A 24,409-nucleotide genomic window follows, 5' to 3' on the forward strand; every position below is an offset into this window, starting at 1 on the left:
TGGATACCCTAGAAACTAATTGTGGGTATAATTCCCATTGATATGCTTAAAAATTGGATGCTGCGCGTGTGAAAGTGGCAGATCAGCGCGCCAACGAGAACATTCGGGAGGCCAGAATGCTTTGTAGGCAACAGCAAATGGAAATTTTGGAAACTTGCACAATGACTGATAAACTATTATATGGCCCAGATATAGATGACTCAGTTTAAGTAATTCAATAATTCGAATTTCTGTACGTAAATCCAATGTGAAACTTTAAACGCGTTTTTCTCAAAACTATGTTTTTTGAATCGGTGACCACTGTAACTCGAAAACCACTTAGTAAATTTTAATGAAATTCATACAGCTTTCATAATACATAATAAACTCGTGCCTGATCGAAGGATTTTTATTTTTTCAAAAATTTGAATTTTTTAAGACCAATTAACAGTTGATTTTTTACCCAAAAATCAAGATTTTTCCTTTCTGATGCTGCCATTTTGTTAATTTTTGCAAAAAAAGAAAAACCTTCGATCCGGCCCGAGATTAACTATTCATAAAACTATTTTTTTAATTTGATTGATTTTAGATGAATCTCCAAGGAGTTATGATGGTCACCGCCAGGACCGTTTTTCGAAACAGGGTCAACAAAAACAGCTATAACTTTGGGAATATTGAGTTTTTTTTTCTGAAATTTTTGTTACATCAAGTCAAAACATTGGTTAATAATGCTGTGTTAATATTTTTGTAGAAAAACATCGTTTAATAACAAAAAAAAAATACTGAAAACACTTATTTTTTCGTGCCTGCAAGTACCCCTAACCCCTTAAAAGAAAAAAACTTCGTATATGCTTCTTATTTGCATGATAGCTCACTCATTTTACACGCAAAAGACTTGTAGCAGCACTCATTTTAAAGCTTATATTGAGCACTATAAAACCCAATTTCACTGAAATGCATAAAATGTAAAACCTCGACACTAGATGGCTTTAAATACAACAATTAAATCTTGAACGAAATAAAAAACGACTTTGCTCTTTCAAATCTTGCTTAATATCTTTCCTAGAACACTTTATGTAATACCGATTTATTAAGATTTTTATTGACATTATTTTGTTCAGTACATGATTTTCGTTAAAATGTATATTTTAGGAGATATTTGCAAAAAAACGAAGAAAAACGCCAAAAATATATGAATCTTTAGTGGCCAGTAACTTGAAAAGTATTAGTTTTTTTGAAAAACTATAAAAGACATTTTTTTCTTATAATTAATTCTTCTATCGATTTCCGATGCTATTTTGAAAAAATGTAATTACACAATTGAGAAGAGGTGTCATCCCCCCGGGGGGGTGATGGCGCAACCCGAATTGTTTTCACTTTTGAACTTGAGGGTCAGATAAACCTAATTCCAAAATTTCATTCAATTCGGAGCACTGTAAAAAATTCAGAGGTTATAGCCTTTTTCCTCTCCGTTTACTGCACTACATGTAATTTATTACATTTTTCATGGTTTCAATATTTAATCTGATTCATGCAATGCAATTTTAAAAAATATATAGATTTGCAATATCACTGCAAAGTAAGGTGCTAACTTTATGTGCTAGTGTTAAATAATTTTGCACACTTCTATGAAATTCAATATGAGGTAAATACAATTGTTCATATTATTAAAATTTATATTTAACTTTGATTGTCGAAGTCTATTGGTTTGAATGGTTTGCTTTGGCTTACCATTGCACTTCGTGTACCTAATTTAAAATTTGCCGAAAAAGTATTTAGTTTTTTAATTAGATTAATATATTTTTATTTTTAACTAACTTTAACTTTAATTATTATTTATTTTATAACTCCGAAGTGCTAATCCTTTCTTGATTGTGTGAATCAGTGCGTACTTAATTTATCTAATATTCAACCAATTTTCCTTTAGGTAAAATAACATTCATCAGTAGTTGTGTGACTATAAAGTACATGTAAATCATTTTTTTCAGGTTACCCATTCACAGCTGGTCTTAGAGCAGCCTCGGGGTATCCAGCTGTATTACCCAGTCAATACGGGTGAGTCGCATTTGTTTTATATAATTTTTATTGATAACACTAAAAAGAATTATTTATTTTAGACTAGAGAGAGTATTTATATTCTATTCTTTACTAATAATCTTATTTTCATACTTTGACTACCTATTACAAACGTAATACTAATTCAATTAAAGCTAATCTATTGTGCTTTCCGGATTAAACTTTCGAATTTCAGCGGCATGCTTATAATAGGTTAAAAATGATTGAAATATAAAACTATGTGCGGAAAATCGTGAGTTTTTTATATTTCCAAAATATAATAGTACATTTTAGAAATATAAAAGCGCAAAATACTCGAAAAAGAAGAACAAAAATCACACAACCATATTTATAATAAAGAATAATTGGACAAACACAAAAAGTATACGAGGGATTTATTCGCTCTGAAGGAAAATCAGAGTAACGAGCCAAAAATACTTGAAAATTTTTACTTTCGCTACCGGGATGTAGAATGCGGGGGATTGTAATTTTAATGTAAATCTTCTACTACTAGCTCACTAATTATTATTATACTGAACTAAGAATAATTAGAAATTATTATTTAAGATTTGAAACAAATGTATTCAACAATAATATAGTGTACCCGGCCCCACTGGGTTGGGTACTTATAATTAGATTTTTTTGGATATTTAATTATCTTGAAGATAGTAGATACAATAGCCAATTGTTTCCAAAATTGGCGATTACAATTATCATCAACTAGAACTAATTTAAAAATGAGAAAAATATTACCATTTTAAAAAATGGTACTAATAATATTTATAGCTATTTTAAAATTTATTTATAACCTTTTGTCGTAGTTTATATATATATATATATATATATATATATATATATATACGGGTAAGAATATATTTAAATTCTAGGAGGTATATTGATATTTTTAATTTTTTGTTGCATTTTATAATAGTTCGGGTTTTTTTATCATTTGGTGTTATTTATGATTATAAAAAAAATTACCAATTCCGTGGTAGATTCATCAACGCTATGAATCAGCTTACCATCCTCTGATTCTTACTAGTTCTCTTTTAAGTAACCAGTTCAATTTTTCTATGAGCATATGATCGCATAAGATCCAAAGCTTCGAAATATTATTATCATAATGCGATACTAATATGTTTTATGGTCAATAATTAAAATACGCTTTAGCTGGCAGTAATTATTTTTTCCAATATTTTTATAAAACTGCGCGATTGCTGCTTCCACTCGCAATCTTCGAAGATGATTTTTTTTTCTGTATGTATTTCTCAAAAATTTATTAAGGATTTGTAAGAAGCTACACTTTCAATTACATCAGTTGATTAATTTTTGATTCTCATCGATTCTTCTTTCTTATCATCAAAAACACCTATCACTTTGAAGCTTATGAAATAGGTAGTCGAAGCTGAAGTAATGTTATAACTTGCTTTTATATATTTCTGCTATAGGTAGATTGAAGTAGTATGTCTGCGCTTTCTTTAAAATCAAACCTCAGTTTTGCCATTATTACTCTAGTATTTAAAGTTAAATTGCTTTGATCCCTTTTAAATCAGAATTAAGTTGTGAACAAGTACAATTTTGTGATAAAGAAGGCGTTTTTGTTCATTGCAATCACTATTTGATAGTAATAATGTAGCAAATCTTCTAGCTGTAACAAAATTATTACTTTATTATTTTATTATATTTTTTCATTATTTTTATATTGCTAAATATTTGTTTGAATTTTATATATTTTTCAATAATAAGGAAGTAAATATTTGTTAGAGTAATTAAATACTTTTTAAATGTGTACTACAACAATGAAAGTACTACTAGTAGCTACTTTTATCGTTTATTATTATGCTGCGGATGAGGTCACACATCTGCTGCTATTCCTCCCTTTTTTTACTTTATTACCGAAAGGTCCTTCACGGATTCAAGGACCGGTGTGTATTAGTTATTTTGACAGAAATAATAAATATTTATTGAAATATTGAAATCGGTAAAAATGATTTCGTGAATTTCATTATTTCGTACAAGCAAGAAGACGATCAAAAGTTTTTCAAAAATCCTTCACTGGACTAGGATTTCTTTAAACCTTACGACACTGCACTTGCAAAATAAATTTTGTGATATAAGATGCTCAATATTTAATAAATCATGAAATTACATCGTTATTGTTGTTATGTTGTATTCATTATATAGACAGAGGTTGTCCCAGAGCTAAACGTCGAGCCGAAACGAGGTGATAGTATTGATCGTAACTATTACGAAAAAATAAAATTAGAAAAAAAATATTTCACGTAGTTTGAAAATCATAAGCTCTCAAGTGCAGCAGAGCATTGGTCAAACTGTGACAATTTCCCCCTTAGTCTAGTAAATTTTTATTACTTTTATTTAAACTTTCGAACCGTAACAGTGAATAAAATTTCTAAGATCATAGTCAAAAATAATGAAACAATTGCGCCAAAATTTCAAGAATTAAAACTTTTTGTTAAACCATGAATTAAAAATATTTAAGATTGGTTGAATTTGAAAGATCTTTCTTTAAAAAAAAACGTTCTAAAGTGCGCAGGCAAGATTCATCAAAAGTTTGCGCGTTTAATCAGGATTGTATAATGGTAAAATACACGATAATATTCTTATTGAAAATTTTCAAGTAACAAAATAAAGACCTAAAAGTTGACATGATTTTTGCTGGTGCATTTTACACACAAATACTTTTATGTTTGTGGTGCGCTCAAGCTTTATCTTGCTACACAGATACCTGAACTAAATGTGAGCGAAAATTAGCCTTTATTGTGTTATTTTTAACTTTTTATTTTTTTGTTCGGTTTTTAAATATGAAACTAACAAGTTTTTTTGCCATTATAGAATCCCAATTTAATGCGCAAAATTTTGACCTTAAAACTACCGGTGTACGAAGACAGATTTTACTTCTAATGTTGAAAAGATTTTACCAATTACGATATTATTCCCCGAAGGACCAGATATAATTAATTATCAAAAAAGGCTACAGAATGAATAATTTCTTATAACTAGCTTAGTTATAAGAAATTACTAGTTATCAAAAAGCCTATACTAGGGTAGGAAATTATTTTATTATGTCAGGTAGAGGAAGATTGATTAATAATATTTGTGAGGCTCGAACACCGATTATATTAATTATATTATTATATTATTACAATATATTAGTCGAACGTTTACGCAAAAGAGGCTCTAATCTTCTTTTAAAGATTCTAAAGTATATAAATAAGATGATAAATACTCTGAAGTATTAGAATATTTAGATTTTAGAATTGGATCCTGACAGACTTATTTATTGATTCATTTATTTATTGGATTGTCAAGTGTTTACTAGAAAATAGAAAGAACTATGTTACCAACAATAGGAGTGCAATCAGAAGTATATGTAAAGCAATATACAAAATTGTGTGAAATTTTAAGAAGATATAATTAGGTGAAATTTTAAATTGATACAATTAACATAAAATTAGTATTTAGAGCTAATAATTTTTCTCCACTTTTTTATTATTGAAGACTTAAAAAAAAATATATTTAGTATATTTTGTTGTTATTCATTTTGCGTTAGTTAAACTGAACGGTATAATAAATATATAAAAGGTAAAAGTATTCATTGTCTTTATTGTTTATTATTTAATACGTAATTAGTAATTTAATTGCTTATTTGAATAAAATGGTAATCAATTCAAATATGAAATTATAATTCTCATTTAAAATGTATGCATAAATCGCCCAATTAGCGATATATTGTTACTTTAAAATTCGTAATAACTAATGAAAATAATCATAAATTTAACAAACTTAATTATATAAATTTATGATTTAAAATTTTATAAATAATAAATTTTATGGAAAAGAAAACAAAAAAATTAAAGCAATACATAACTAGTGATGTATACACGTGCCTTAAGGCAAATTGCTGGAACTTCCCGTACCAAAAATTATTTTTTTTAAAAAAGATTAAATTTTATTCTAAACTTTGAAAAAAATAGATTTTTTTAGATAGAGACAAAATATCGAAGCGCCTAAGCGCCGCGCCGCCGTCTAACAGGCAAACGATGTGACGGAACCCATAGAAATGTAAACACAATTGATACATATTATTAATATATCTGATAATTTGTGCATATGTCTAATGATCATTTTTGATAGCCAAATGGCATTTTTTTTTTATTTTTTTTTACTAGATCTCTGAAACCGCTAAACCTGCTTTCCCTAAAATTGAATCAATTTTTCATCCTAATAATACAAGTAAAATGCTTTTTGAATAATTAAAATCGGACGACCAGTTCTCTTAAAAACTGAGTTGCCGTTTTTGGCACTTTTTGCCCCGTATCTTTGGGAAATATCAAATAGGTTGATCGGTGTTCCTGAAATCGTCGATGAAAATTTGTATCCGTACACACACACATACATCCATTTTTTTAAGGTATGTCAAAATGTTCAGAAACTTTTGAAACGTAAAGATATATAAACATTTTCATTTTCGATTTTTTGCGATTACTATAACTTACCCTACAGGAAGCTAAAATTATATAATTAATAAAATAATGTACGTATGAAATCGAATAATATATATTTTTTTCAGAATATCGGATATATAAATAAATAAAATATTTATTAAATGTGTATATAAAAGATATGAAGATTTATCTATCTTTATGAACATGTTTTTGTGCAAATCAATGTGTTTGAAATAAATAAAATGGATTTTTACTTTCATCGACGTAAATGGTCTAGATCAGGCATCGGCAACCTACGGCACGCGTGCCAGGCTTGGCACGCGAAGGGATTCTGAATGGCACGCTACAAAGGAATTAGGAAAATCGCAAATATATCGAGACGAAGTGATTTTTAAATAAGAGAAAATGTTGAAAATAAGAGAGAAAGTTTGATTATAATGTGGATCGCTAATTTCATGAAAAATCTGCGCGAAGGTTGATTGAGACCGCATTCGGAGTAAAAGGGATGAAACATGTGCAGTGCCGAGTGGTTATCGAAGCGGCCTTCACGAAGCTGAATGTTGGAGTATCACTCGCCCCCCTCTTTCTCGTTTATCAACTGCGAGTGCTGCGCACCATTTGGCACCATTTGCTTGTGTGCTTGTGCGGTGGGCTTAAACTTGCGCAGTTAAACTTGCATTTCGTTTGGTCGCTACTTTTCGTTCTAACTTTTTTTGTGAAGACTTGTATCTTATTGATTTTATATTTGTTATAATTCATTCGTATTTAATCAAATGGAGAGTAAGAAACAAAAATTAGATGTTCGCGGTTTTCAAGACTGTTGGACGAATGAATATGGATTTATACAACAAAAGGATCGTGCTGTATGTGCGATATGCCGCGAAAGTGTAGTATGCCGCACGTCAAGTGTACAAAGACATTTCCAAACCAAACATCAGTCCACATTTAATAGCAACGATGAGAAATGTGAAACTATAAAGAAAGCTGTTTATTGTTATAAGAAACAAATAACTTTTTTTTGTGGAATGACTGGAACGAAGGCTAAAGCGACAGAATGCAGCTTCGCAATTGCTCATTGCATAGCTGCCAAAGGCAAACCCTTTACAGATGGAGAATATATAAAGGAAATTTTTATAAAAAGTGCTGAAAAGTTGTTTAGCGATTTACCTAACCAACAAACCATATTATCCCGAATTCAAGAAATACCGGCTTCTGCGCGAACAATTGAAAGAAGAATAACTGAAATGGCAGACAATGTAACAACAAAACAGAATGCTGGATTACAAGAAGCTGTTTCATTTAGTGTTGCTGTTGATGAAAGTACCGACGTAAATGATATTGCGCGGCTTGCAGTATTTGCACGGTATTGTGATAAAGATCAAGTTTATGAAGAATTGTGTACTTTGATTCCTCTGTCTGGGACAACTAAGGGGGAGGATATTCTTTCTTCATTCATAAGTTATTTTGACAGCAAGAACATTAATGTCAAAAAAATATTTTCTGTAACTACTGACGGCGCAGCTGCAATGATTGGCAAAGATAGAGGATTTGTCAAACTTCTTGAAAATCATATTGGACATAAAATATTGAACTTCCATTGTATAATACACCAGGAAAGTTTAGTTGCCAAAATTTCGTCACAGCGCTTAATTCCTGTAATGAACACTGTTGTTAAAATAGTTAATTTTATAGTGTCTCGCTCTTCACTAACACACAGACAATTTAAATCTCTTTTAGAAGAAATGGAAAGTGAATATGTTGACCTTCCCTCATACAGCCATGTTCGTTGGCTTAGTCGAGGCAATGTCTTAAATAAGTTTGTGTCATGTCTGGAACCCATCAAAGTTTTTCTTAACGAAAAAAAACAACATTTCCCCGAATTGAACGATGAAGAATGGTTAGGCAAATTAATGTTTCTGACCGATGTAACAAATCATCTAAATGAACTAAACTTGAAATTGCAAGGTAAGCGCCAAACGGTGCTCGAATTATTTGAATATTGGACAGCATTTGCGTCAAAATTAAATATATTTTTACGTGATATTAACACGAGCACCTACAAATACTTCCCAAATGTGAGAGCGCTTGCAAATGAATCAACCGTAAACAACAATGAACTCAAAACCTACGTTGAAGCACTTAAAGATGAATTTTGCAAAAGATGCAAAGATTTTGAAGCTTATGTGCCTATATTTTCCTTCCTCATACAGCCAGATTTAGATTCATCAACAATACCGTTCGATTGTCCAATTTTCGAGTGGATGAATGTTGATAATTTCGAAATGGAAATTATCGAACTAACATCGTCAGAATTATGGAAAACAAAATTTAAAGAACTACGAAAAAATCTAGAAAATGACTCTATAGAAAAATCGACGGTCATATTAAATTGTTGGATGTCATTGCCGGAAAGATTTATTTGTTTAAAGAAAATTGCATGCGCTCTCCTTTCAGCTTTTGGTTCCACATATCTTTGTGAACAAATTTTTTCACACATGAAAAATATTTTGAGTTCACAAAGAAGTCGTTTAACAACTGAACATTCAGAATCATGTGTGAAATTAAAAGTAACAAATTATACCCCGGATATTGAATTGTTGAGCAAAAATGTACAGGGACAAGGTTCACATTAAAATTGTTTAGTTTATGTTAGAATTGTAGGTTATTTGTTAATAAATATGTTTAAAAGATAAATTTGGTTTTAATTCATCTCTCCTAGAAGCTAATTATATATTTCAGAATCAGGGGCGTAACTACCGCCGTATCAGCCATATCAGCCCCAAGCCAGGGGTGCCCCCAACGTCCGTAAGCAAATATTAATAATAAAAAAAATATTTCACAAAAAGCGAAATAATCGTGAAAAATTTGTTCAGTGAAATTTAATTTCATTAAGAGAAATGTAAAATTATTGTTTTAAAGTGTATTTTTCCGGGCCATGGTGGCCCAACCTGCCCAAATATTAATAGAATCTTACGAATTTTTATCTTATTTTACAAATAACAAAAGTTAAAATAATCATGAAAACTTCCTTGCAACTAAATTTAATTTCGAATAAAACATGAGCGTGTAAAATGTAAAAATATAATATATATAAAAGAGAGTTGCGATTGCGATAGAATAGAAAACTAGCATTTTATTAAGTCATTTTGTGCAAATTAAAAAATTAAAATTAATTCAGCAGTTTGCTAAATGTCTCTAAAAATTTTCAAAGGAATGGAGCGTAAACGACTGTTTTCAAAAACAAAAGGCAAAGTATAGCAACCCGTAATCTTGTTTCAAACTCAACATATACTATTGCTAAATATACATATTAATTTCTGAAATTAAACAAAGATCAGAGACTTCGACTCAATTAGTATGTTCGAATAATTACAACTTGAGTAATTTAGCAAAAACACCTGTCTTCATGAAACTTTCGTCTAAATACAGTAAGATCATCTCTGTTAATTTTTATAACCAATTGTAAACACTCGAAAAATATGTCTAAAATATGAAATTCAATATTTATTATATCGCTGTCAAAATTCAATACTCTTGCTTAAAATTTTCCCGAAGTAATTTTTGCATACAATTTACCCAGTTTCAACCGCAAATGCTGAAAAAAGTTTTTCAAAAATAAAACTGATACAAAATTAGCTAATTAGTTGTAAGTCTTAGGAAACTTTGCTTGTATTTCCCGATATGTGTAAATAATCGACACAATCAATAAGAATTTAGATTTATTCCAAATTTTTGGATTTTTTAAAAGAAAAAGAGGTCCGGGGGATATGATCCGAAAAGTTCTTGATTTTGAAACGAGGGCGAAAATTTTAGCACTCTTCTCCTAATTTCGAGAAATCGGCTCAGCCTATCGTTGTAAACAAACATTTTCTGGCAAAAAATTTAAACATTTCTTTCAGGAAGTTAAATACTTCTATGATACACAAACAGCACTCAGATCATTATTGTTCATAGAAGCAGAAACTTTATCCCCAAAAAAATTTTGATACGGGGCCCCGCCAATGCACGCTACGTCCTTGTTCAGAATTAAGGCGGCACTCTGAATCATATTGGTACAGTGGCTTGGCACACCACAGTTAAAAGGTTGCCGACCCCTGGTCTAGATAATTGTATGTATATTCCGCGTGCTATGGCGTAATAAATAATTAATTTGAAAATTATTTAGGTTAATTGTATAATTTATGTTAATAACGACATGATTCATTTTTCATATATAAAAATTTTAATAACATTAGAAATTTCAATATGTTTCAATGGATCATCTTTTATTTTATATAATTATATGTAAAGTAGATATTATACTAATTATGGCTATGAAATATATATACCCCAATTGTAAACTACGGTTTAAATTATATATTTCGATGGTAAATGGGTGTATTTAAACATTTTGATTTTTTACACTTCCCCGATTTTTCAGCATGTGTTTAAACAGCTGTTAACATCCAAAGATTTTTGTGTTTGACCGCAAGATGTCGATACATCACTTTAATAAGCAAATATTAAAACTTCTGTTATTTCTTGAAAAAAAAATTAAGCTTATTTCCGTACAAGGATAATCGTTTTTTGTAATTAGTTGTAGTCCAATAATAAATATTTTAATATGGTTCATTATTCGCTAAGTTTTTTCCGTTATATTATGGTACTACATACTATCTACATGAAATTTGCTGTAGTTGTTAGAGAAATATTAATTTAGCACGATACTGATCAACACGATTTTTAATTGATATATTTATAATGAATTTAGAATTTCTTAAATTATGTACGGTTTATTAAATAATGTATTTGAAATGAATATAGATTTTTTTAAATTATATACGGTTCAATAGAAATCTCCAATGGGTAAACTCTATTTTGGTCTTAAAATTACATATTGTCATTCATAATTACTAAATGTTTTTGTTTGTATGTTGAAAACAGATTGTAATTGAAACTTGAGAAATAAAAAGAAAATAGAAATGCCAATTACAAAGAAACACTGGTAATCCGATCCTTACACAAAATCAACAACGTCGTTTCCACTTCATTTCTTGTTTCAAACAGATTCAATTATTTTGATGTCGGAGAAAATAGAAATATTTAACTTTTTTAGCTAAAGTAATCGCTTGGTCATTCAATCACTAATTCCTTCCTAAACACTTTTTTGTTTGTTGAGGAATTTTTTCCAGTAAAGATGAATTAAAATTATATTTTCAACTCTTGCGGGAAAGTGGTGGGAACGATTATCGCACAATATTAGGTTATTATTGCTGAAAATCTTGTTTAATAAAATAGTGTTCGAGTTTTTGAAATCAAGAAATTATATTCAACTTTTTTCACAGGGATAGGAAGATAGATATTTGTCGATAGATGTTTTATAAAAATAGATGATTAAAGTGATTTTCCACAGATATCTTTAGAATTAAATGCGAATTTTTACTATCGGATTCTCTTACTGAATGTTCAGATATGGATACATTACATCTTTAAATCTATCGAATGTTTTTTTAGACTTTTTAAAATAATTTAAAAAATATTAACTATTAATTACGTAAAAGCGGCCTCATCGAGTTTTTCCAATAACTAATTAGCGTGATTCTTTACTAATGTCCTTCAGTATTTCATCAAGCTTTTAAATTTGCTTTCGCAGCTGTTTTCGAAAAAATGTCAATGAAAGCAAAAATTGCGTTCGAGAATTATAAACCTGATATCTGCGAAATATAAACTTTTTCTTTCGGTAGTTCAAAAAGCAACCGATTTTAAATGATTTGGTGAATTACAATTACAACGCCACCGCCCGTACTATTAATTTGGCAGCTGCAAGTTTGAGATGTGAATAGTTACATTCATCGAAGGTGAGCAGACTGACATAGTTTCGGTAACAATAGAAATGTATATATATATATATATATATATATATATATATATATATGTGTGTGTGCAGGGTACCCCAGAACTAAACGTCAAGCCGAAACGGGTGGTAGTATTGACCTTAACTGTCCTGAAAAAAGTTAGAAAAAAATCTCACCTTGTTTGGGAATTATGAGATTTTAAGTTCAATTAATTTTTATTAATTTTGTTCATTTAAACTGTGGAACAGTAACTGGTGAATAACATTTTTAGGTCCACAGTACAAAATAACACAATTGTACCAAGTTTTCAAAAATTAAGACTTTTTATTGATTTATGAATTTTAAATTTTTAAAATCAGTCTTTTTTAAATCATTTAAATTAAATTTTTGAATTATTTTTTGAATCAATACTACCAGTATTGACTTTAACTGTCCTGAAAAAAGTTAGAAAAAAATCTCACCTTATTTTTGAATTATGAGATTTTAAGTTCAATTAATTTTTATTAATTTTGTTCATTTAAACTGTGGAACAGTAACCGTGAATAACATTTTTAGGACCACAGTACAAAATAACACAATTGTTCCAAGTTTTCAAAAATTAAGACTTTTTATTGATTTATGAATTTAAAATTTTTAAAATCAGTCTTCTTTAAATCATTTAAATTAAATTTTTGAATTATTTTTTGAAAAATTTGAATCAATTAAATTTTTAAAATCTATCGAATTTGGGCGGTTTGCTAATGCGCTAAAGTGTGTTGGCAAGTGGTTTATCAAATGTTGACGCATTTAATACAGTATTGTAAAACGGTAAAATACATAATAATTTTGAATAATTTTGAGTAATAAAATAAAAACCATGACATGATTTTGACCATTTTTGCATGACAAATGGCCAAAATTTTACCAAATTGCTAGGTTGCACTTAAAAGCTCGTAACTTCCAAACAACGTGAGATTTTTTTTTTTTTATTTTTTTTTTTCAAAACAGGTAAGGTCATTACCTATCACCTCGTTTCGTCTTGATGTTAAGTTCTGCGATGCCCTGTATATATTTTCTTAACGATTTGTTCAAATTAAGTAACAAAATGCAGATTAAAATCTTGTGCATTTTATTTAAATATATTATGAAAATCAGTTAGTCGTAAAAATTGATTATGAAAAATAATATCAGAATATTCTTTTATTTCATATAAAAGATCTATTATTTTATTATAAAAAATGTTGAATAAATATTGCAAAAGTAGTCTAATAGAATAAATACGTGGTACAAAAGTCAAGAGCTTAGATAAGTGATAGCCTATGAACTAGGGTTGCTAATTCGATAAAATATCTAAATATGTTTTGTGAGTGGTTGTTTTACTTATTGTTAGATATTGTATAAATATTGATAATTGGCGGTTTTACTTTTCCAGATAAAAAGGCGCCCTAGCTGTTTTGTGATTTTCGCTTCGGGATCTGTCGATAAATACGGCGAGGAAAATTTTCCTTCGCTACTATAAAACCTAAATGCGATTCGGGTTAAAAAGGTTAAAATTCTTAATCTTAGTTTTTTTTTGTATTTAATTGATTTGGATTTAGTTTTGATATTTTTTTATATTTTGGTATTTGATTTTATTTGATCGAATTTTTGCATTAATATTTTTCTCTTCTTTATATCTATTTATGTTAGTAGGCTTCTGCAATGCGTGTTTCTGAAATTAGATTACTAAGGTTGTTGTTACTGATCTATATTTGTTGTTTTTTTTTTGTTTTATTTTGTTATTTTTGATTTTTATTGCTATGGAATTTTCTGAAGTGGTAAAGTTGAGAGTGCAGAGTTTTTGATTTCTTTGGCAGTGCTCACTGTGTGTGTATACATTATATGAAATAATTGCATTTTTATTTGAAAAACACACGAAACACAAACACATATTTATATACATATGTGTATGTATTTCTATATATATATTATGTTATATGCAAATGTGTATATATCGATTCGAACTTTTTATTATTATAATTCAATTACATTTAATTGAAAATGGTGTTAGTTGAAAATGTATATATATATATATATATATATATATATATATATCGTTTTTTATCCAACAGGATTTTTCCCAACTCGATAGAGGCGCATACAAATTTGATAGATTCCCAATTGTCTCATGTGTTTTTGATCTATATTTTCAGGTGGAAATGGACATTAATGCTACTTGATGTTTAATTGACCGGACAGGGGATTGAACGCAGCAAATTAAATACGTCGTTTAAAAAGTAGCGCAAATCACAGAAATGAATGTAAATATTAATTTACATTCGACTATAATACATGTCATTCATATAAACATCGACTATAAAACATGTCATTCACGTAAACTCGCTATTTGATTTTTTCTCATATCTATATATATATATATATATATATATATATATATATATATAATTTTCGGATACTAGAAATTAAAACAAGATGCTTTCCTCAAGAAACCATACCTCTATAATGAATTCTGATGCCCCGTGCATTGACCCAAAAATAACGGTTGAAAAATTCCATTTTGACCCATTTAGAGTGCCCCAATTGCTTTCAAATGCATTTTGACCGAAACCCACTAATTTTGCAAGGCCGATCCACCCATGCTCCTGATCGAACCCATTGGACCCCCTCCAAATTTCAAAATTTGACATCAGAATTCATTTTAGAGGTATGGTTTCTTCAGCAAAGTATTTTATTTGATCCCTAGAATCCAAAAATGATATGTGCCTAAAAGACTTTAAATCGACCCGCACTATATATATATATATATATATATATATATATATATATATATATATATATATATATGCGTAGTGAATACGGTGATGCAGTGGAAATCTGTCTGGATAGACTTGCGTTCAATTCCCAGTTTGGATAACCAACCAGTCATCAGGCAAGCAAGCAGTTCATTTTTATCTAAAAATGTACATCAAACATATACTTTTAACTAATTGTAAGAATGAATATAATCTGTCAACTTTTAATCGAGTTAGGATTTATCTCAGCTTACGGATGTCTTTGAACTTTGAAAATATAAATCCCAAACAAAATTTTTAGAACTGTGCAATAAAATTTAAATGTTGCCTCCGCTATTAAACTTGTGGATTTTCAGTTTGCGAAATAATTATTTCCATTACAATCAGATGGAAATATTAACAGTAATCTATTCGTAAGTAAACACTTTTGACTACAGTGCTTGCTTTTCGGTCATTGAACTTAGCGACATCAGGACTGGTAGCGAAATTAGATCCTAGAATCGTTTTGCAGTCTCGTCACATTTAAGAAAAACTTAAAAAATGGATTCTGATTATGAAGACTACGGCGCTGCGATTATTGTCTTTTGCAGAAGTAGATGAAAATTACTTATTGAACTCTACAAATTAAATTTATGGAAATTCTATTATGTTTTGTTTGAGAATTTTGATGAACTCTTGAGGGTAGGGGTACAACAAACATCTGCTTTATATTTAAATAGATCAAAGTTACGAAATCGAAGCAATTGAAGTCATTGATAGCATTTGATTCTTGGGTTAAACTTTTTTTTTTAACTTTTATGTTTCATGACTTACGAATTATGTAGTAAATATTTATTTCTATCACATATATGTAATAGTATATTTCAGTGCTTTTACGAGTACTCGATAGTACATGCATGTGATTAGCCTATGAATTACACATATTTCAAATTACAAATGATTTGTGAGTTTTACCTTTTTGGTGATTTTCTCATCTAGTTTTCTTATCTGGGACGGTGGATCTGTAATTATAAATAACATTTTTAAAACCACAGTCGAAAATAATGACACACTTAATATTTATTTATTTATTTATATTTATATTACGGATACAGGATTAAATTTAGTAATTACAGAAAATACAATATCTTAATAGAATTATCTACAGTAAAATACAGCTTTAAAACAATATTAAGCCTAACATTAGTATTATCTAATAGAATAACTTGAAGAAAATATGTTATAATATTGAGATAGTTTATTTAAGGCTTGTAGATCTTGAGATTCTTCTGATGGTAAAAAAAATCCTTTAAATATCCGTTACGCAGTTTTCATTTGAGTCCCATATCTGGAAAATTATAATTGGAAAAAAGTATCAGATATTATCAGTAGGCATTTCATTCATTCAACCTTGGCCTTTTAAAAGTTTTAAGTGGTATTGTGAATATGTTCAAGAATTAAGTTGAAGAACTTTGAAATTTTTAAAATTGGTATATTACAAAATTCCCGTGTAAAAAAATAACCTAAAAATATCACGTTTGTGTTATGAAAATAGGTATATCTCGTATGTTTTTTATAAAAACAGTAATGGCCGGTGCAACACAGAAAATGTATGACTTCTACTTCTACAATTGAGTTTTCTCCAAGCTTATGCCAGGTCCAATAGTATATATACTCATATGGTAAACAAAAATTGCAAAACTTGTGAACAAAACTGCTTACACGATGACGGAAAATTGATAGAAATAATTAAATCGGTCATAAAACGTCTGTTAAACAGGCGGATGGTAATTTTGGTATGTTAGTAGGATATATTTTTGTTTGCCCCTCTTACCAAAATCCTGGCTATATATATATATATATATATATATATATATATATATATATATATATATATATATATATATATATATATATATATATATATATTAGTCTCGTTTATGCGTCAAAATGTGATTTTTTAAATAGCATTGGAATTAATCTTGGTCAGCTGCTGTTTGTGAGACATCTCTGAGCAGGCATTATCGTCGGAATTAGACGACGCTGTCTAATATTAGTTATTCTATCTTGGCAACGAAACAAAATTTAATGTTCGAGCGGTGCCTTCTTCCAAAATGATGCGCCAGTAACATTTCTCAGGACTTCAAATTCAAATTAAATACATATTATCCTTCATATATCTGATATTGAGTGTTATAAGTGATTTCAAACTTTTGCTGTACTTGCGAAATACTTGCGAAACTTTAAACAATCTGTTTTCAAAACAAACTGTTTCAACACGATGCCCACGATTTATCGAGTTCTACTGGACCGATTTACTTGAAATTTTCGAAGAATCTTCTTTATAGACTTTTCTCTCTGGCATATACTTGCCTCATCTCCAAATTTTAATTTTTATTATTTTCAAAAAAATCGAGAATCTCAGTTACCATTTTGTCAAAAAATTTTTTTAACTTAATTCTAGTATATACTATAGCGACATCATTTTAGATTATTAATCTTTTTTTTATTTCGGATTACTAGGAGGGTTTTAATTGTTACGTGTCAACTTTTTAACACCCTTCACTTCAGCCACTTTTTTTGTTTTATTATTCCCTGTACTCTTGTAACGTTGATAAAGAAGTTATAAAAAAGATGGTAGTATAAAAATTGATCGCATTTTTTATAAATGATTTAAAAATGCCCGAAAATCCATGCCTTTACACTAGAATACTCCCTTAAGGATTCTAAGCTTAAAACAAGTATTTCATTAGTTATGTCTTCAGTATTGAATGAATGCGATTGTTTATGGTCTAAGTTTTTAAGCAATTATAAATCTCAAAATTAAGTGACAGAAAAAAAGTAAAAATATGTAATAATGATAGTACGGCTGATTTTAATTGCATTGTTAATAAAAGATTACTAGTGATAAACCATTTACAAATTTACATATTGATGTTTTTACAACACTTAATTTCCATACCATCGAAGGCTTTGGACAAATGGCAAAAGTAGCGCAGCAACTACCATTGCTGCGTATATATCTATAAGATCTTGACAATTTTCTTAGAAATTTATACTTGGTTTTGAATGAAATTTATTGTTAAGAAAAATTATTCAGATGATTTTTTAATAATTGTCTGTGTTTTATTAATAACGTTGCTCAAACTAGAAAGAAAATTTTCAATGAATATAGCAATGCGTTTTTCTTTGAAACATTAACATTAATCATAAATAAATATCAGTTCCAAATATATGTTTTGATTCTCTTGCCCAATTTCGAATTTTCGGCATTAGACATTTTTAATCATCGTGACATACTCGAGGCGGAACAATGCTGTTGTCGCCAAAATCCTTTAAATTTGATAACGTCGGAATGAATAAGAGACTAATCTTGTTTTGTATCATTGAAATTAATAGATCGTAGTTCTAGGAAAACAACGCGATCCGTATGATGCATAATTTTAATAAGAGTCAAAATATGATTTTTGAAAGATTTTATTATCATTATAATATTCAAAATTTATTTTGTATTTTTTCCAGTGTCTGTGAATCAAAATGTAGTAAACATTACTTAAATTTATTCAGTAAACTTCCTACAGCGTGAACTACTGATTTGATCAAAATTTAAATTTTAAATGTTTTATGTTTAAGTATCAGATCTGAGAAAAATGTTTAGTCGTGCGTTGCGTGTCTAAGCGTTTGTGAATCCATTTATCTTATTTGTTTTATTGGAAAATTTATATTTTTCACACATTCAATTCCTTCAAATTTTCTAGATATTTTCAAGTTCAATATTTCAAATAATTATTCGTACGTACAAATATTCTCTGTATATGAATCCATATTATATATGTTATAATTAACTTAATTCATTTGGTATTTGGTCAAAAGCGAGAGAAGTATGCGATCTGCTTTAACACGTTGCCGCAAATGACGGCTATAGCCGTCAGATCTTTAGTGATATGTAGGCAAACAACGGCTATAGCCGTCATGCACATTTTAATTGTTAAAAAAAAAAACAGCATTAGTACGATGTGTACTGACGCATACATTTGCTCATTATTAAATAATACATCGAAAAAAAGGTTTAGCATGACAATTGTTTTCGTCAAATTAACAGTGTGCGGCAACGTGTTAATAATGTCTGCAATGTAAATTTTTACTAATCAATTTCATCAAAGCATTTTCTGCAACTTGTTGATTTGTTTATATACAATTATAATAGAAGATAAAGTATTAGAAAGAATGTCGAAGTCGATAAATTTTGAGAAATTCAAGAACTATATAATCATTTTCTTATCAACATTAGCGTATAAATTATATAATAATTTAAAAAAATACCAAGTTTTAGGCATATCACGTTAGATATCGTATATTATCAATTTAATATAATTTGAATCAATTTAATTCACATGAATTTATATGTCGCCAAATACTTACTTTTCGACATAAAATCTTCAAAAAACTTTTAAATATAAAATTTACGTTATATTTTTAAATGTACAATTGTATCAAATCTGTCAGAGCTATATATTGTCACAAAGAATAAAAACTACTCCCGGTTCAAAAATATATTTGATGTAGTATAGCGTTGTAGCTTCGTCCAAGCCAACACCTGTTTTTCACAAATCTTTTAGTATTTTTAGACACTACTATGCATATGTGTCGTGAATATGTACAGTTGAGCCTCTTTAACTCGAACCCGAGGAAACAGGTTAAAAATTTGGAATAAGTAATGTTTGATTACTGGCTTCGAGATGGAGCTATTATATTCGATATTTTCTTAAATGAACACACATTTCATGTGATATCTAAGTTTTCCGACAGTGTTTTATTTTACTTAAAATGCACATAACCAATCTGGTTTTGTGTCCAGAAAGAAACCCATTCTTTGACAATCGTAGTTTTAGTTGTCGTTAACCATAAAATATTCAACGAAATTACGTAACAGACCCGTATTGCATATAACATTATTATTTAAAATAATAATTCATATTTAAAAAATCATAGGCTTTAAACGGCATAGTTATAATTCTAATAAAATACCTGTTAAAATAAACAAAATTATTCTTTTTTTATATATATAACAGCAATCAGAACCTTACGTCCTATGAGCTGTTGGGCTGAAACTTCTCCTTACTTTGTATTTTTAGATGGTAACCTAATGGTTAATCCATCCATATTTGATGATTTTTGTTATTAGAATTAATCTAATAGGGCAGACTTTTTACTGGTGCAGCAATGCCGGGCAAGGGCTATTTTCACTTGGAAACATATTGCTATCTATATTTCCAAGTGAAAATCGTTGTCACTGCTGCCTGACAACAGACTGCTCGAAGTGGGTATCGAACCCGGGACCTCTGAAACAAGTCCCGTCGCTCTTAACCGCTTACCTACGGGCGAGCCCAAATTATTCTTTTAAGAGGCTACTTTGGTCTAGAATATTTATAAGGTTGATTTTTATTTGTTGGATAAAGTTTATTCAAAATTTAGCATATTTCCGGAGTTATTACTGTATCACCATTATAATCCACCTCTGTTTCCCTCCTCTGCGAAACTTTCAACGCGTTTTTCTCGATACTGTTTTTCGATACGATACCCACGATTTCACAACTTGAACCGATTTACTCACCTCGAAATTCGGATTTTTAATATTTGAATAAAATTGGAGAATATCGAAAAAAGCTGTATTTTTTTCAGGTAGTCGCCATTTTTCCGGAAAAAGTTATTTGAGCTTGTTTGTAGTTCATACGAATGCGACATCATTCTACAATAGATTAATAATATACGTATTGTACTTATTCAGATTATTTGAAGGGCTAAAATCATGGGTTTGATCAGGTTCCTATTTGTTGAGTCCCTTACTTCACCACCTTCCAGAATTAAAACTTTATTTTTTTTAATTTCTTGTTTATATTTTCAAAACATTAATTAATAACTTGTAAGAAAAAATATAGCAAAAAATAGGTTTACCTTTTTTACAATCTTTCGAAAATCGCATAAAATTCATACCTCCAGGTCAGAAAACCCTTAATGTGATAAAACTATATGTGCGAACAATTTTTATTTTGATCATTTTGTGGACTTGAATTATCACTAATAAATTTATTTTTGATTACGTTTTTAAAGTTTTTTTTCGGTTACGGTTGATATGTTGATTGACATATTTTAAGGCCTAAAATGTCGTGAGTATTTGGCCTTCTATAAAGATATTGCCATTTTTTTTCGTTTAATGATTACATTTTTTCTAAATAAATTATAACAAACTGTGTTTCAATAAAATAATGAAAACGAAAAGGCTCATAATAATGAATCATTTTTTAATGGATCATCTAACGCCTGATGAACGAACAAAAGATTTTTTTGGCTGTTTTGTTTTTTTTTTGCCGCTAGCAAAGTTCTTATTTTGCCCATATATATTATATAAGCATTTATTTTTTTATTTTCGATTTTTATTAAAACAGTTTCGAAATTGTGCTTTCAAATATTATACTTATATTTAATACGTATAGTTCAAATCATAGTTTATATAAATAAGAAAAATGTATATTACCAACAGTTCTGTTCCTTTCTTATAATGATCTCTGACATATTCATATGAAATATCGACGTATCAAATATGTTCGTCCAATCATATCCGTACATTGCAATCGCACCAATCAGTGTTTTTATCGAATGCTTCGTTCGGCGTAAAATCATTCATTATTCATAACCTGGTAGGTAGTAGCGTTCATGGCGGAGCTCAGAGCTTTCCAAAGCTTTTTTGAAGCTGCGAATATTTTGTTATCTCCGTAAGCCATATATGAATCAGATAAATAAAAATCTCGATCATGGAAAACGCGACCTTCATACTTTATATTACATTATCATGTATAAAACTGTTACATGTGTTAAGTTGTATGTTGTAAGATTTCAAAAACTCGGAAAAGTATACAGCTTTGCCATAGAATTTTATTGTATCTAGTTTCCTCCCAAAAACTGTTGTTTCTTCAGATTTTATTTCCTTTTTTTGCAAGCCATTCGCGTAACTCTGCATGCACATAGGGAAATATTTGTACAATGGGATAATCCTGCGAATCAAATTCTACAAAAACCGATAAATAATTTGACTCTTCTAGTATTATCGTAACTCTTCGCCGCCAATATTTAAGAATTGTTTCGAAAATGTTCCTGCAGATAAATTTATTCAATGAAAAACTTTCACAGAAAGATTAGTTATCTTGCTGCTAAATTCACTATCCTGAAGTAGGGGTTTGAGGTGAGGGTGAATTATACATTATAAAAAATTAAAATAAAAAAAAAAATCGAAAAATTAAAAAAAAATGTTAGGAATGAACAACCTTAAATGAAAAATATTTTTTTAGGTTAGATTTGATCTTTTCCATAAGTGTAAGAATATCTTAATAGAAATTCAATGAAAAATATTTTTTGACTAAATTTTTAGTAAGCGAAAGTTACTTGATTACTAATGCGAATGACAATTACGAAATGTGGGTTCGTGGTAGGGGTGTAAAAATTTAGGGCCCCATGTGTCATTTAATTGCGAATTATAAAAAAATTAAAGGGATTGGTCAAAAAAATAACAAAAAATTCTACGGGTGGCCAACCCTTAGCACTTAGGAGTATGAAAAATATGTTGGCCGATTCTCATTGTCATTCATACTGAACATGATTGTAAAACTTCATAAAAATCGGTCAAAATCGTTTCGGAGGAGTATTGCGACCAATATCATGACAAGAAAGTTTTATATATAGATATATTTACAACACTGATTATTATGATAGATTCATATTTGGATACATCTATTCATTAATATCTTCTTGAGTCAATACAATAATAATAGTAATTGTCTTCGAATCAAGGATTATATGAATTTATGCAATAAACTGGAATCTGGAATTATGATATAAGTTTAATAATTGGAAGAAAGAATAAAAATCTTTTATAATTGAGAATATTTAGATTTGTTTTCCATAACTTTAATTAAATCACAATTTGAACAATTAGCGAAATGTTAAATTTTTGTCCATACTTGATCAAAATCAAATTTTTCAGTGTCAAATTTCAAGCATTAAGCAGTAAATTAAAATTTCTGTCCTAGAACACTTCCACGTAATGTGGGTTTAAATATTATTTTTACCTTAAACTAACAATGCATTGAATTTTTTTTTTAGTTGTTTATATCTTGACTTACAATTCTTAATGAATATACAGTTCAAAACAACTCAGCTCAAATTTTTACGTATTTTTTACTATGATAAATAATTAGTTTATTCTACTTTTTGAGTAAGTAAACTGCACATTATTGTTTATGCTAATGCGGAAAATTGATAAGTTAATGAACAGTAATTTGGAAAAATTAGTTTTTGGCTACGTCCATGTGACCATGTGTAGTCCACTAATCAGACTCTCTAATAAATTGATGAACGTGTATCTAATTTTTATACCATTTATTATACCAAATATTTTGTTTAATTTCGGATATCTAATCAGCGCCTATATCAGGAAAAGCAATCGATTTATTTTATGTATGAGCACGTATGAAGGGTAATGTTCAATGTTTTTTTGTCATTACCATTATTACTATGGACTGAATTATTAAATGCTTTCAAAATAAAAAGCCATAGGTTTTCACTTGATTATTATGTATAATTTAGTAGTGCCACGTGTGAAAATTGCTTTCGCTTCAAAAAGGTTGAAAATTATGGTGAAAAGAATTATATATATATATATATATATATATATATATATATACACTAGTTGGTCTGACAAACGTTGTTGAAGAAATTGCTATATGCTATATAAGTAAAAGAGGAAGCTAACTTAGATCCCTCTCAATCACTGTTTTATCTTTAGGATAATCCTGCGAAAATCGATCGATAATTGATGCAGCGGTTAGAAGAAATAAATTTTACATTTTCTAAAAGTTCAAGAAAGAAAATCTTAATCGAAATTCGGTGAAAATCATGTATTGACTGAAAGGCGTATGAAAAATTATTCGATTACTAAAATGATTCTTACAAAATAGGTGTTTATAGAAGGACGGTGTAAATTTAGAACTGTATGTGCCTTTTATGTACAAATTATAAAAAAATAAAATAAAGAAAAATATCGAAAGAATAAAGTGTCTTAAGAGTAGCCAACCCTTACTACACAGGGGTATGAAAAATAGATGTTGGCCGATTCTCAGTCATACTGAATGTGATTATACCAATTTTATAAAAATTGGTCAAACGGTTTGGGATGTCTATTGCGATCAACATTAGTATATGAATCGCCTTCGAAACTTTTTTTTAATTTGGAACAATATTAGCATTTTTATATTATAATTTTGCAATTGCT

At 28.9% G+C, this 24,409-nt stretch overlaps 1 protein-coding gene across 1 annotated transcript in view; it reads left to right on the forward strand.

Annotated features, from left to right (window-relative positions):
* LOC113377461 (RNA-binding protein 24-like) overlaps positions 1-24,409 on the forward strand; it is a 65,113-nt gene that overhangs the window by 26,456 nt on the left and 14,248 nt on the right. Inside the window, exon 3 of the mRNA XM_026617790.1 lies at positions 1,968-2,034. Within this exon, the coding sequence (XP_026473575.1) occupies positions 1,968-2,034 (67 nt within the window). The remainder of the gene's footprint in view (positions 1-1,967; positions 2,035-24,409) is intronic.

The sequence above is a fragment of the Ctenocephalides felis genome, unplaced genomic scaffold (genome assembly GCF_003426905.1).
Source record: "Ctenocephalides felis isolate EL2017-DRISC unplaced genomic scaffold, ASM342690v1 CF-g0.4_SCAFFOLD_01886, whole genome shotgun sequence".
NCBI lineage: Eukaryota > Metazoa > Arthropoda > Insecta > Siphonaptera > Pulicidae > Ctenocephalides > Ctenocephalides felis.